At 36.7% G+C, this 15,328-nt stretch overlaps 1 protein-coding gene across 2 annotated transcripts in view; it reads right to left on the bottom strand.

Annotated features, from left to right (window-relative positions):
* The window catches only part of LOC104000767 (guanine nucleotide exchange factor SPIKE 1), a 38,444-nt gene that overhangs the window by 21,664 nt on the left and 1,452 nt on the right, over positions 1–15,328 (bottom strand). For both annotated transcript variants that reach the window (XM_065170964.1, XM_065170965.1), the window contains exons 2-15: positions 13,818–13,907; positions 12,663–12,825; positions 12,466–12,593; positions 8,282–8,391; positions 8,097–8,152; positions 7,877–7,974; positions 7,636–7,773; positions 6,992–7,306; positions 5,256–5,534; positions 3,155–3,322; positions 2,871–3,062; positions 2,718–2,761; positions 508–577; positions 174–335 (exon numbers count right to left, since the gene is read on the bottom strand). In XM_065170964.1, coding sequence (XP_065027036.1) covers positions 174–335; positions 508–577; positions 2,718–2,761; positions 2,871–3,062; positions 3,155–3,322; positions 5,256–5,534; positions 6,992–7,306; positions 7,636–7,773; positions 7,877–7,974; positions 8,097–8,152; positions 8,282–8,391; positions 12,466–12,593; positions 12,663–12,825; positions 13,818–13,904 — 2,010 coding nt within the window. In that variant the 5' untranslated portion in view covers positions 13,905–13,907. The remainder of the gene's footprint in view (positions 1–173; positions 336–507; positions 578–2,717; positions 2,762–2,870; positions 3,063–3,154; positions 3,323–5,255; positions 5,535–6,991; positions 7,307–7,635; positions 7,774–7,876; positions 7,975–8,096; positions 8,153–8,281; positions 8,392–12,465; positions 12,594–12,662; positions 12,826–13,817; positions 13,908–15,328) is intronic.

Here is a 15,328-nt window from a genome sequence, read left to right as displayed (position 1 = left end):
TTATGAATTGAATATTTGGGTTCGTTTGTGGCCTGACAGTTCAGCTGTTCCTCTTTTCTCCCTTAAATAGTAATCAGAATTGAAATCCAAACAGGGATTAAGTGAACAATTACCGAACATCATCATCATGAAAGTTTCAAAGGTAGAAACTAAATAAAAAGCACAATAAGTACCTCAAGAAGCTCAGATCCCCAAGGTGGACTTGTCCGAAGATTATGCCGATCATACTCGAGAAAAAAGTCACGAATTCGTTCATTGACGGGAATCAAAGAGGAGCACAGCCTTAAACGTAATCTGAAGACATTTTTCCCATCCTCTAGAAAGTCCAGTCTCTCCTGAAAAGATAACCCAAAAGTTAAAACCATAAGGATAAAGTATGAATTTTCAATTTATAAAGGATCAACAAGCCACTTTGAGAGAATCAGCACATTTAAAACAAAAAAGTGTCTAGAAAGAGACATTTGCCTTGGAACTTCCCCATAATGAATGTACAAGTAAAATAGATACCTTGCTACTATCTTGGAGATAATGAGGAACTAGCTCTCTCAAAATAGGTAAAGATACATCAGACAACAGCCTGAAAAGGGCAAAATCAAACTACTTAAATGATGAAAAGCATTCTCTCATCTCAAAGGAAACACAGACACATACAAGCAAACCCATAGTTAAAATTTGACGATATGGCACACTCATTCAAAATGGCAAAGAAAATGAAAACAATCCATAATATGCAATGTTTCAATCAACCCAAAACTGTTTACAACTTTCGAAGGGTAGAACACCATAAAAGCTGGTATAACAACTCCTGTGTAATGTGAACACAAATAAACAAAATGAGTATAAATGAACAAGTTCGCAGATCTTGGCATCTGCCTATCATACCTAGTGCTTCATAACTTGTTAAAAAAAAGTTTGATTACCAAGAGTTGCTCACTGCAATTCCATGCTGCCTAAGATTAACCCAGACATGCGTGTAAAATATTTAATATCTATAAAAAACCATAAAATCAACTGCATTTCATTTTGAGAAGGAACCACATGTGAATTTATTCATTTAACAATGGTTGGCAGGATCAGGGATTTCTGGACTAGTAAGGTTGATCTGGATTGGAATATGCTGATATCAAATGCAGATAACACCAATTTTTAAGGGGGAGCCATCAGCTTTAATAAGAAATCAACCATAAAGGAAGCTGATCCAACCAACACTATTGATCACAATGTTTTCTAGCCAAACTCAGAAGTCCAGGCAATTTTCAGATATTCCACAGAATTTTAATCCCATTATCTGATTTGATCAAACCACTTCTCACGATCCTAAATCTGAAGACCAATCCAAAGCACAACCTACTGAAAGCCAGCTCTCATTGGATAAAATTAGTAACTTCTTGTCAGATTACATGATGCACATGGATCAATGACCAACTAGCTCCAACCAAACAAGGGTGCATTGAAAAAAGGTCCGAGCCCATATGATACTCAATCAGACTACTGATAGTTCAGCGATTGAAAGATCACATTTGTGGTTAATTGAGTGCAGTTTGAGCCATGTAAGTTTAGGATTTGAATAACTCCACTAAGCAAAGTTTTTTTTTACTTTTTTATAGTACTTTCAAAAAGACTTTTAGTTGTAATGAATTAAGTGCAGAGTCAATGTAGCACAATCTCTTAGAGATATTTTAAGTAAAGGCATCTTTTTAGTAGATTATTTATTAGGCATATTTGCCAAAAAAACCATTGTGTATCTAAAATCTAATATAGCCTGTCACCACAGGCCTCAAAGATTTCACCTTCTTTAGCTACATGGATTTTTTTTTCCCAACCTTTAGTTTCATAAAGGATAACATACTTGAAATATTTCATTGTCACGATGCAATTTCACACACTTTTCTCTGAGCCTTCTTTGGCTATCATCCATGATAAATTTCCTTCCACTTAACTCACTTTTCCTTGCCAGCACTCTACAAAGTTTGTATGTCATATGTCTGGTCCACCTTAGTGTCTCCATCGCAATCTTTTACCAAGCCCACACACATGGTGCTTGCATCAGTAGTTGGTAAGCCAAGGTGAACTTTGGATCCTTAATTAAAACAATCAAATCTAACTTCAATATTTACAAAAAAAAATTACCCGTACGATAAAGGAATCAACCCCAGCATGCATATCAGCATCAGCATCTATCATTATTTATCACAGATCTTTACACATTAGCACGTACATACGTTTCCATCAAAGAAGATACCTTCATTTCAATAAATCTTGTGTTAGACACACATATATTCAATGCCAGTTTAAACCAAATGCCTTCGTGTTCCAAATCAATTCATTACAATGGTTCAATATTGTATTTCTTGGTCACAATGGGCTTATAATAAAATTGCAAATCACAACTTCAAACACCAAATAACGTCAGCTACACCATAGCCAATATACAGGATTGTGTTGTCTCACCCAAAATAATAGTTTAAGAGCACAAGATACCAAGTAACTAAAAGTTCTCAAAACTAGATAGGGAAGTTTTTGCTCTTGGTGTTACCAAGTCAGTATCATGGTGTTACCAAATTTAGAGGAACAACTGGTGAATCCAATTCCACAAAAAGAACATGTAGGCATCAGTTGTACAACATTACCACCGCCAACTATCACCTTTAAATTATATTGACATACCACCCATAATGACATTGCAATATATAAATACTAATAGATGCAACACTTACTGAATGTGTGTGGACAATGGAAGTACAGCATATCCAATAATTACCTGCACGTGTAAGCAACTATCAAACAGAAGTACATGTAGTTTGTTCCACATGTCAAGAAGTTATGTAGAATTCACATAAAATCAACCAAAAAGAATGATAAGCACGTACAGGCTTGGGAGCTTCAAGTTTTGTTTGAAGATCAACATGAAAAAAAGTGAACAGAAGATGATGCTGGGTTGTCAAAAGAGCAGGGAGACAAATTTTTATCTCATCATGATAACAGGCCATCCTAGCACCAACTGCAATTTGTGTATGAGCACATTTTTGAAGAGTTGGACCTAAGTCGTTGGGATACACAGCCTGATCAACAAAAAACAACAGCAGCACATCAAGCTTAAGCAATGTGAACTGAAATTGATATGACGAACCAAGTCAGTCTCATCAATACAAACCTCTAATGGCTGCTTTCGTATGTCAGCATCATCCTTTCTCATCTCGACTTTTATAAACAAATTTCTTTTGCGGCTCAAGTTAACAGTCAAGGGATACACGTGTAGACAATGGAAAAGTTGCGAGAATGGTTCATTTCTAGTCATCATCCGAAAATCAAAAGCTTGAAACTGCCACAAAACAAAATTTTGAAGTGATTTCATTAATGCAAGACATCAAAGTTAATAAAATTCAAGCTTAAAAGGAATAATTACTTAATTCTCTGGCCCTGAGATTAAAGTTAATTTACAAGCATTAAAAAGTTCCGAAATGGGCAACAGCTTCCTATTCAGAAAGAAAGTTCCATACAACTTGCCTTGGAAGGAAGCTAGGAGAGGAGGCAAAGAGTATAATAAATATAATTTGAAATATAGTTCATAAAAACAGTAAAAATATTTGCACCTTGTTTAATGTTCTAAAAGTCCATGATGGCAGCAATAATTACTATGGCAGTTCAGCCAGCAGCATACACAATCTGACATGCATCAAAATTTTTGGAATTTTAAGTTTGTAGCAGACAACTTAGCAAGCCGAGGGCTGCAAATGACATATTATACACATATTCCATGTAACAACCCACAAAAAACCATGCAAGTCAATCAAATATAGTGCCCACTTTGTCATAAATAATTAGATTTCAACTGATAGGATATGGTTATCCAGCAGACAGATGTTCTTATCTATCTGTGCTTGTGTTTGTATGGGTTAGAAACAAAGCAACGATAGTAATGAGTAAACCACAAATGGATTCTAGGATCACTTCCTTGACAATAATAATCTAGGGCATGGAATATTCCATTGTTTTTGGTGATATTTCTTCTATTTTGTTTCTTTCATCTATTATGATATCTAACAATTACATTTTCCACAAATCCTACGTGAAAAACATCAATAATGATCATTATCAATTTGACTTTATTCAAATTCGTAAATTAAGGTACTGGGCTTTAATGGGCTCATGGCATCTGTTATAACCCTGCTATATACCTCATATAAAATTAACATCTCATTATCTTCAAGAACTCATGCAGTTAACTATTCAAGCAAATCAGTGTAGTGTTTTTTCAAAATTTGGCACCAATTGACATTTTTAATCCTTTAAAATAAATACTTCTCTTCCGTCCAAGAGCTGGTGCCACTCAAACTCATGAGACCAACAAACTAGTCCCATGAAACTGCTGTACTTCTAGCTTAATGTCCTGCATCTTAGCCCACATAGTTTCTCTGGATGTAGAGGCATGTGTGGATCCTCCTGTTGTCATCCACCAACAATTCCAATGCCTCATTCATAACAAAATATAGTGGCTTGCATTGAGGATTTAAATCTCAATCCAATACCAGTTTCAGTTATTTGTCATATGGTACCGATCTACCGAGCGGTATACTAACTCATGCCACCTGATATCACTATAAAATACAATATAAATTAAAAAATACTACCAGCCCTTGGTTGGGCCAGCAGATACTGATCTGTACTGACTAGTATAGCTAATATTTGATTCCTCCGTTTGCCTTCCCGTTGATCCAGTTTCCAAAGCCATGCTGTCCTTGGATCTTAAAAATGGCATGTTTCCAATCAGCTTAACCCCTTGACAGATTTGGTTGCTCATATTACTTCATTCATAGAGTTGCACAGAGACTTAAGTCCATGGAAAATGGCAAACCAATACAAAGCAAGACGATGGACTTCAAATTAGTACTCCAATATATATTACCCTGTGTTCCAGGCACATCGTACTAGACAAGAATAAACACGATGCTAGAAGTTCACTACATTAGTCCACTCTATTATTTTCTTATTCTGGACTCCCACAATCTCCACCAAAGCATATTCTTCAAAAACTCTATATTGTAAAACTTTGGAGGATGACAAACAGATCGACAACCAGAACTTTTGATGACAATATTATTTTTCATAAAATTAATAAAACAACAGTAATTGAGTGAAATCTCCAATAATTCCAGATAAAGCTTCCTAAAACAAGTTCATCCAGCAAGTCAGTGGTAAAGCAGTACTATTGATCATAGAAGGATAAGTAGAACTTGACCAAAAAAAAAACTTACATCATCACCAGAAGAGTCAGGATGATCTTCTCCCACCGGTGTTAAAGCATTAACACGAATGTCTTTCCGGTCAATGCCAATGAACTTCGAATGACTACTCCTAGATCCATCCAGACCATTGACGTGATGCTTTCCAAAAGAAGTTTCAGCCTCATTTGAGTCAATAATCATACTTCCTCCTTCAGAGATATTATCAATATCAACAGAGTTTGCATGAAGCTTTTCAACCTCCAATCTCAATACACCTTTCACAGGCTTATGTACCTTTCTCTTAGGGTCCTGAGAAAAACAGAAAAGACAAAACAAGGGCTCACCTTGAATGAAACCAATAAAAAAACATTTAAAAACATCTGAAGCTACCCATTTTCATCCAACGCCTCAGAAAACTGTATTTGTCAAGCAAGATATCAGCAAACAAGATCTTAAAGAGAGCTCCTTTTTTTTTCTTTCAAAGCACTTAGAAAGATATGCTTCTACAGAATTCCTTCTGGGAAAATACACTTGAATGCTAAATTCACTACAAAGCAAGAAAAGCGACAGGCCAAGATACAGAAGTGGGAGAATAGGATATAAATCCATCCATGTAAAAAAGTTGTTAAGCAAACCTAAAACACAGACCCACTAGAAAGATTTCTGTGGCAAGTTGTCAAAAGAAAATACCAGAATTCATCATTACATGCGTTAATATCCAAGATATGTCGGATTTTGCAAACGGTACCACATCACATTCTTGTCTAAAAGTAAAACCTAGTCTAATACAAGATATACAGTGATACTTGGAGTGCAGAAGCTGACAAATTCAATCTATATTTCAGGTAACCAATTCATCATTTCTTGACTGTCTCTTCTCAATAAGGAATGCAATTTCATCTGGTTCGGTATGATACGGCAAGTATTTACTTGTCTGACCACCAACCGGCATCCAGACCAGTCCAATTTTGGGCAGTTCAGCACAATACAAGGCTTACTGCATGGTGAGCCCAGTAAACCTGGCATTAAGGCCTGTGAACAGGGCTTACCACCCAATTCAAGCATGACAATGGGCCTGGACCAGGTAAGCCCAACTCATTTTTAAAATTTTAAAAATAAAAAAATAAAACTTAAGTCATCTCCTGTTCTCCCACGTGTCCGAGTCCACCCTCGCCTCCCCACTTGCTGCCTATCCCTGGCCACCCATCGCCCACATTGCTCACGTACACCTCCTCCTCCACCGCCTCCTCTTCTTCTTCCTATTTTTCTTTCTTCTCTTCCTCCTCTTCTTCCATCTTCTTCCTCCTTTCCTTCATTCTTCATCTTCCTCATTCCTCTTCTCCTTCTTCTTCCTCTTCTTCCTTATTCTTTGCCTTCCTCTCCCTCCCCCCAACAATTCATGGTACATTCTGACATACTGACACATGGTATGCCGGTCGAACTAGACCTAAATTGGTCCGGCCATCGACTAGCAAAAAGCTGGTAACCGAAACGGTGGACCTTGAGTTCTCATTATGTGGGGATTTACATAAATAAGCTCTTCAATTCATCATAACACAATAATCAAACACCAAAATTATTTATTCATATTGCACTAGTATCACAAGTACTTGCACGCTCAGAAAGTTTATACACATTGAATCACAAAAAAGAAGAAAAAAGCATGCTATTAAATACTTCAAGGTGCATATTGAGAAAGATATTCCAATTAAAACTATCAGAAAATAAAAAATAAAACTATCAGCAGATTTGTGCTGAGAAATCACCTGAAATAAATCCTCTGTATAGCTCTCTTTAACCTTATTTATGTTTGATATCTCTACAATAACTGAGCTCCCACTTGAATAGTGGGGCAATTTGCCATCCAAAGTCATTTTTGAAACATGCTCTGCAACACTATCTTGAGAGCTTGACCCAGATACACTGGGAGCAAGAGGACTACTAGGAGAGGCAGCACCACCAGCAGCAGCAACATTGTTGTTTTCAAACAGTGGAACAATGGTCCATGCAAACGATTGTCTGTAAGGCATGATACGAGACCAAACTTGGAGCTTCTGCTTTTCTCTTTCTGCCATGTGAACCTGGCACATAAAGTAACTTACATTTAAGTATCAAAAACCCTTCATTTAACACTAAAGCACTACAAAGTCCTTGAGATTGACAGAATGATCAACATAAAGTAACTAAAAAGTACAAATGAAGATGGGTATTTGGTAGTTGATTCTTTAGCACTTATCAACATGAAATTGTTTTGAGTATGACAATATCTTTTTAGATTACATTTTAATTCCTAAAAAATGTAAAAAAATCATATCATAAATTCATTTTAATCATGTTTAACAAAAAATTGTGAACAATAGCAACACGATCTATGAGACAAAATAGTAACATATTATAGACCTTAACTTACAGGTTCCTTGCGAGAATAAACAGATGCTGTAACCCCCCCTTCCTCTGTAGCAGGCTTCTCAAGTTGGATGAGAAGGCAAACAGATGCTGATGGAGCATCTAACGAGAAAACAGCCCGACGTATCAAAGAAGCATTAACCTACAAAAAAGAGAGTGGGAAAGAAATCAACCTTCTGCACAGAGAAAAGGAAGCACTGTCAAGATTGACATGGAGAATAATAACCAGACAAAGCACATCTTACATCCTGCCCTTCGGTAGGTAAAACACAAAAGTGAAAGTCCTCCGACAACTTTTCTCTCCTATCTCTGTTATATAAGCAAATTGTTCCATAGAAAGGCTCTACAAAAAGAATGGCAAAATGATCACCATACAGTACTCAATTATTGAAGATGGCCTTTATTGAGTATATATGTATAATTGCATATAATGGATTGTCCAATAATGTGCAGAACGATACTCACCAACCAATCCAGCTTGAAATGACAATGACAACACCTTCACAGTTATCTTCAATCCACTAAAGTCAACAACACAGATTTACAAAACAAGGGCCAAAAATGAGAAGCTTAATAATGCAGATTTAATACTAATTTCTAGAAGGCCTTATATATCGACCATAAGTTACAGGTTTTGGAGCAATGTAAACCTGCTATGTGTTGGAAGAGTTTCAGGAGTTCTTTGACCAAAAATCAGTGACCTTTCATTTTCCCAGTCAAAAGCTGGCTCATATGCCGGCAGTGGAGACTCACCAAAATGCTGGAGAACAAACAATGACCATAAAGAAAAGAGATGCTTAACAAATAACCATATTCCACCAAATGCATAAAAGAAATCAATAACAAACATAAAGGCACACTTTTGACCAGCACTTCAGGTAAATATAATATCATGTAGAGAAGGCTGATCTGAACTTTCACTCAGCAAAATTATAATATGCAGAAAGTCAAAAGTCCAAACAATATTTGAAAGAATATGTTAAAACTCAAAGACCATGATGACCTGAATACACCTTATTACACGATTTGTGAAAGAGAACTTCCACCCTCATTACTTCTAGTTTACTAGCAACTAGTTAACCAGTGAGAAAGAATATTATGTTTTGTAATTCTCGAAGGCATATCTGCATACAGAAATGCACTGAAAGAAAACAGAAATAACAAGATAATAGTTCATTCACAGTTTATGCTTTCTTGCTTAAGAATGCAAATCCTTATCAAGGATCATTTAGTCCAGAATCCTCTTTCTCCATGCACAGGAACTTTCAATATAGCAGTGACAGTTTGCAACACCAAAAACTCATAACCACCACTCACCAATCCCTACCATAAAAATTACACCATAATAGGATCCAAGTTTCCAGGGATTTCCACTGTATCGTAAGCAAGGTTCGCCATACCGATGTGTACCGCCCGGTACGGGCGGTACGTACCGGTCCGAGAGGCGACCGGTACGCGGACCGCCCTCTACCGGGCGGTACACCAAAAAAAGCCTGTATCGGGCGGTAACGGTCGAAATTTCGACCGTTACCGCCCGGTACCATTCGGTAACGGTCGATTTCGACCGTTACCGCCCGATACCACTCGGTAACGGTCGAAATCGACCGTTACCACACTGTAGCAGTGCTACAGTGCTCCAACGGTCAAATTGACCGTTGGAGCCATTTCTCCTCCTATTTAAACTAATCTTCTCTCCCCTATTTCATTATACACTCTTAAACTCTCTCTCAAACATTTCTTTTCTCTCATAAACTCTATAAAACAACGATTTGTGAATTCAATCGAGGTAAATTTGGGAAGATTAAGAGGAAGAACTTTCTAATCAAGAGGTATGAGTCAAACTGCTCGAGGAACTACCGATACCCAACGGTCACACTCGTCCGCCCAACGTGCAAAGGCAAAGGGGAAGGCAATAGCATCAAGTTGCATCGTTGGAAAGAATCGAGTCGGGCGACGAGACACCTTCACAATCACATTCTCTTTCTCGTTCGGTCCAGAGACATGACAGCAACACAGACAGCAGTGCCTCAACAGATGATGGCGGTGATACCGGGCAGTCGTTGGTCTCGTCTGCACAACTTGAGGGTGGTGAATGGACTGAGGAGCAATATTTTACACATGCCACTCAAGATTCAGATCATGGAACTCGACAAGGTACTGGTTAAGTTTATGCGCGGAAGGGAAAGGAGAAGGGGAAGGCAGTGGATGAATATGAACAAATGCGACAGAGCATACATGATATAGACACAGAAAGAGACTCATCGTATTCACAGCCATCGTATTATGAAGAATCATATGGACAACAACAGTATGGTGATAGTTGGTCATCCTTCTCTGAGCAACAGCATGATACAGAACAACACCAATATATGCCTCAAGAGCTGCCTCGGACAAATATGATTTATGACGATCAATCTACGATCAGTATCACATTGATGCATCAATGGCATACGGTGTATCAATACACTATGTCATGGGATCAATTTCATGATTGGGTCCAACAAAAGTATCATATTGATATGTATCGGATCGAGGACCCCGATCCACCACCCGTGGAGGCCCGTCGTTCGTTTTGGTGGTAGAATTAACAATCAGGTATATCTAGATATATGATTATTTAATTCATTTGAATTTTAGAGTTTATATTGTAACAAAATAGTCTAACAATTCAACTGATTTTTCTATAGATATTTCAATCTATAACGAGCTGAAATACGAACCTCGAACAAGACTACCTCAAAGCCCGAAAAAGATATGTGATGCTATTTTTATCAAATTTACATTGATTTTGCTAAACTTATACTATTACTATATTTATTTGTAACTTGAAAACTCTATCCTAACTTTTTTTTTAATTTTCAGGTATTTTCGGAGGGATAAATCGGTGAAATCAGGTGTACCGAGCGGTACACCTCGGTATACCGCTCGGTACGCCGTACCGTACCGTACCGAGCCAGCGTCGAAACGCCGATACGGTACGGTTCGGCGAACCTTGATCGTAAGTACTAACCAATAGACCAGGAAAGGACCACCCCCACCCCCCCACCCACCCCCACCCCCCGCGCGGGGGAACCCCCCAAACACCCTAACCAAAAAAAAAAAAAAGAATATATATATATCATTCTTTAGATATAACTCAAATGAAGATCATTTCACTATCAAATTCTCAAAGATTGTAATATCTTAAGTTACCAAAAAGAGAAAATAAAAAAATGAATGGTTGAGACTCTTTCAGTCTTCAGGTATCAACAACAAGGTTATGTTAATTATCCCATGATCATTAAATGACTGCACGTGTAGGTCGCAGAAATACATGCTAACAAACCACCAGAATATTGTGCAAGGTGCATTCTACATATATAACCAGGTGTGACTAAAAGTTAAAACAAGCACAGACACCATGGAATAAGCTTGCATGAATCAGCAAAATGATTAGAACCATGCACATGATCACCATGAGAATCACAGAAAGTGCAGCAAGTGATACTCTAGTGTGGAATGGAGTGGTTACCTCAGGAATAGATCATCCCCTACATGAAACAAACTAGATGGAAACAAAGCATTGAAGGAATGAGCATGATATCTTTGTTTATTTTCTAATGTTGTTCATGGGAACACTAAAAGCTACTTCAGTTAACCTTTCCAGCTTGTTCACCGAATCAACTAAGGTGTATGACTAAGCTTTCAACAGCTTTTACTCTTAAGCTACAATGTGAATCCCCACTCTAAATGATGAAAGAAAGCTTCAAAATAATTCAAAAATACAGGTTGCCATACGATATTAACAGCAAAGAAATTTGATTAAAATACAATATTCTGAAGCCATATTCCTGGAGAGCATGCCTTACATGCCACATGATTCTCAACCCTAATCAATGGGGCTTGCAGCTAAAATGGGTAGCAAGCCAGTTCACCTTATGGCTAGAAAGACGATAGACTGTTAGAAAAAAAAACCAGTTACTTTGACCAACACCATTCAAAACAAACTTTAGGTGTGGCTGAGCTAGATCTTACCAGAGACACAAAGAACATAAATATAACTATACTACATGTCAGTAAACTCCTTAAGGCATCATATAACTTGGTTGAATCTTATATGAATATATACCTCTACCAATTTCAACATAGAGCAAGCCAGTCTCCTATAAGTGCACAAGATATTTTCCAACTTGAATGCCCGAAAGAGCAAAGAATGAGTTAGGATATCACTTGGAAGCAATCTTCAGTAGAGTTCAATGACAGGAAAAGGTCCATACAGCCAGACCCAACTAATTGAAAAGGTATGGATTTATGTTGTCCATTGCTCTCCAAAGGAATCAAATAAGCAACACCTGAATCAATATCTAAAATGTTATAAACATGTTCCAGATATTTAGGAAGCGGTTTTGAGACATCTGCAAAGACCAGTCTAACTAATTGTACCCAGCTTTTTAATTTTGACATTTTCCTTTCTGCTGAAAGCTTAATTGAAGAAAAGAAAGCAGCTCAGCAATGTTACAAGAGATTTTTGTGAAAAGATAATAGAGTAGTCCTCACCTGTATGCTTAGCTCTAAGATTGTCTTGAAGATACAAACCATCAAATCTAGAAGTTTCACATGCATTGTGACAAAAACTTGTCTATAATAATGCCCTGGGTTTCGACAATTTGAAAATTCTATTTATAGTAGACCAAAACTGATAATGACATAAATTCAAGAAATAGTGAAATAAGCATGAACAGGAAGAACCTGCTCTTTGGCAACAAGATTGTAAAACAAAAAACATTTTTTCCATGACTAAATCGGAACATTATCTAGTAAAGCATAGATCTAGACCAAAATTTACAAAAGGTACCATGTCTTGGGTTTTGGAGGATGACTTATATAAGCCAGTTTCAGGTAGTTGCCTGCCTGACGTACTGGGAACATCATCATCTGTAGCATCTTCAGTCTTAGAAAGCCTTGCACTAGCAAGGCGTATTTCTGTAGCAAAGATTATAAAAATTTTAAAATGAAAAATGAAAAGCAAATTTATTTAGTTAAAGGATGTACCAGTTTCTATATCTGTATCAGGCCCTTCAAAGATCTGACTTTGAAAAGATGGTGTTCCAATGCCTTCATAATGTCCATACTTGTTTTCATCCACCACCCAATCAGCCTTATAGCACTGTACCAACTCATTCAAATGTGGCCACTGGTCCATGTTTTCATTTATCTGACAGCAAAAAATAGCATGTTCTTCCTCACATGACAACAGAACTTTGTGCCTTATATAGTGCGGTAACAACAAACAATAAAAGCACATATTAAATTAGAAAATTCATCACCAAATTGCAGGATTCATAACAAAAAAGTTTCTTGATATCATAGCACATGCCCAGCACTCATCATTACTCGGTTAAACATCAGTATGCTCAAGTCAGTTGCCATGGCTCTCTTGCAAATAAACTTCTAAGAAATTGTACTAACACCACAGGTTGCTTGATAAGAACAGATTTTTAACGGCAAGTATTGTAACATCTAGTATCTATTAGTAAAGGAAAACAAATCTTGAACACAGATGATAGAAAATGTTGATTATCATTCTTGCTGCCAATTTCATATGCACGATCAAACAGTTAAACTTTGTATCACCAGCTCAGGTCTCAATGCATGCTTTGGCAAGTTAGTGAATAGTTATCTTATGGATACTATCGTTCAAGAATGCATCTATGAGACTGCATATGCAATCACGAAACTGCCCCTCGTAAGGCTATACAGCCTCAATATGCCCACTCATTGCATATGTGAAATCTACCCTGATGACAATGTCATTTCAACCATCACTAATATCTTGGTACCTCATAGAGGTCTATGATAATCTGACAATCATCGCTCATATCATTACTCAATTTTGATAACTTCTCGCCCAGTCAATTTCTTAAACGAGAAGAGATGTTATCATCCAATTTTTTTATTTGATCTTAGCATTATTTATGAATATTTTAGACCTGGTTGTATTTTTGTTTAATACTTAATTATATATTATTATGAATATCTTAATAGAATTCATACTTATGTACACTGCATAAGAGCTATGTGGCAGCAGTATAGAAAAAATTATATACAAAGACACTGAATCAATCTGTTTCTCGCTTGGATCTGGTATAATAAAAAAAATTCTAGCAAGCAATGTGAGCAATTAATCAATGAAAAGATTAGACAAACCAAAGGTTCCAGCTCTGGATTAGCAGCAAACAGTGGGCGTGGTATCCTTTTAAAACGATGGCCATTGCTTGATGTATAATCTTCCATCGCCTAGATAAGCATTGTTGAGAATGTCACAAACATACATCAAAACAAGTTAATGATTTACCAAAAAAATGATATAAATTTATATTAAAAAACATAAAAATTCTGCCCCATTTAACATGTTCTTCATAGAAGAAACTCAAGAACTATACAACTACCAGCCTACCAGGCTATAATTAACAAAGAGCTTTTGGTACAAAGTGTTTTTAAATAGGATTTACTCAAGCTCCACTCTTTGTCAAAAGATTGCAACATCAAGCGTAACAGAGATCCAGACTTGTGGGAAATGTTTTGCGAAAAGCAGAATTTATATTTTTTTAATAGACAGTAACAGTAACCGTAGAATGAGCACAAAGAAATGTCAGATGAGATATAATTTTAATTTGAAATTACAGATTCCTCGAATCTCACCCAAGTTTGTTTCAGCAAGGGGATACAAATTGGTCACTAGTTTAAGTAGATTTTTTTTCTTTTCAACAGAGGAGAGTTTCCAAAGGCAACCATTTTTTATCAGCTCTATAGCTAACTGAGCATGCAGTCCACATTTTTAATCACTAAATGCTTTATTAAAGATATCAAAACTTGCTTTATCAAAGCAAATGTTGTTTTCCATCAATTTCTTCAAGATGCATGTCTAATTCAAAATTGGAAACTCTTCAAGTAACAAGCATATGCATTATATCACATGAGGTTGACACAGATAAACGATGAATATACAATTATAAAATACTACATAAATTCAGGTACCAAAGAGGGGATATGTGTTCAAGAAGAAATTAGGTCAGAACGAGCCATCCATTTATTTGAGAATAGTATCATCTTGGAAATGATCCAAATACCATGTACTAATTTATGAGAATGCATCCAAGATTTTTGTAGTAATATTATCATACAATTAGTTAAAAAATAACCATATTAACACAAATGATATTGAATATTTTCAAGAACAATAAGGAGCAGGAAATGTAGCAAGACATGGCTGCAACAGAGTTTGGGGGGAGACACATCTGTGACCTCTTTGTATGATGCAGATCAGCAAGCTAATATCATCATCTTACCACCTCCACAGCCACACATTCAATCTTTTGCAACATTTCCTAGCATTGATCTGTGCAGTCAAGGTGTTTCCATATTGGCAATCCTGCTAAACTAGTTCTCATATAGATCTTAGGAGTAACAAGATCAAACTTACCACCATTTCCCAATATCAAGATCTACTAATTCACCAGCTTACCAAATTTCTAGAACCCATACATCAAAACAAAGTTATACTTTGTTGCTCGTTTATACTTCTTTTGGCATACACTTTTATTCTTCAACTATCATATTCTCACGGAGAATGGAAATGACAAAAACCCTGCATAGCGCCGGTGGTTGAAGGGGAAAATTAGTTAATGCAGAACTTTTTGGCAGTCTCTTTGAAATTC

This window comes from Musa acuminata, chromosome BXJ3-10 (genome assembly GCF_036884655.1).
Source record: "Musa acuminata AAA Group cultivar baxijiao chromosome BXJ3-10, Cavendish_Baxijiao_AAA, whole genome shotgun sequence".
Classification (NCBI taxonomy): Eukaryota; Viridiplantae; Streptophyta; class Magnoliopsida; order Zingiberales; family Musaceae; genus Musa; species Musa acuminata.
The sequence above is the reverse complement of the archived record's forward strand: the minus strand, read 5'-3'. Positions and strand labels throughout refer to the sequence as shown.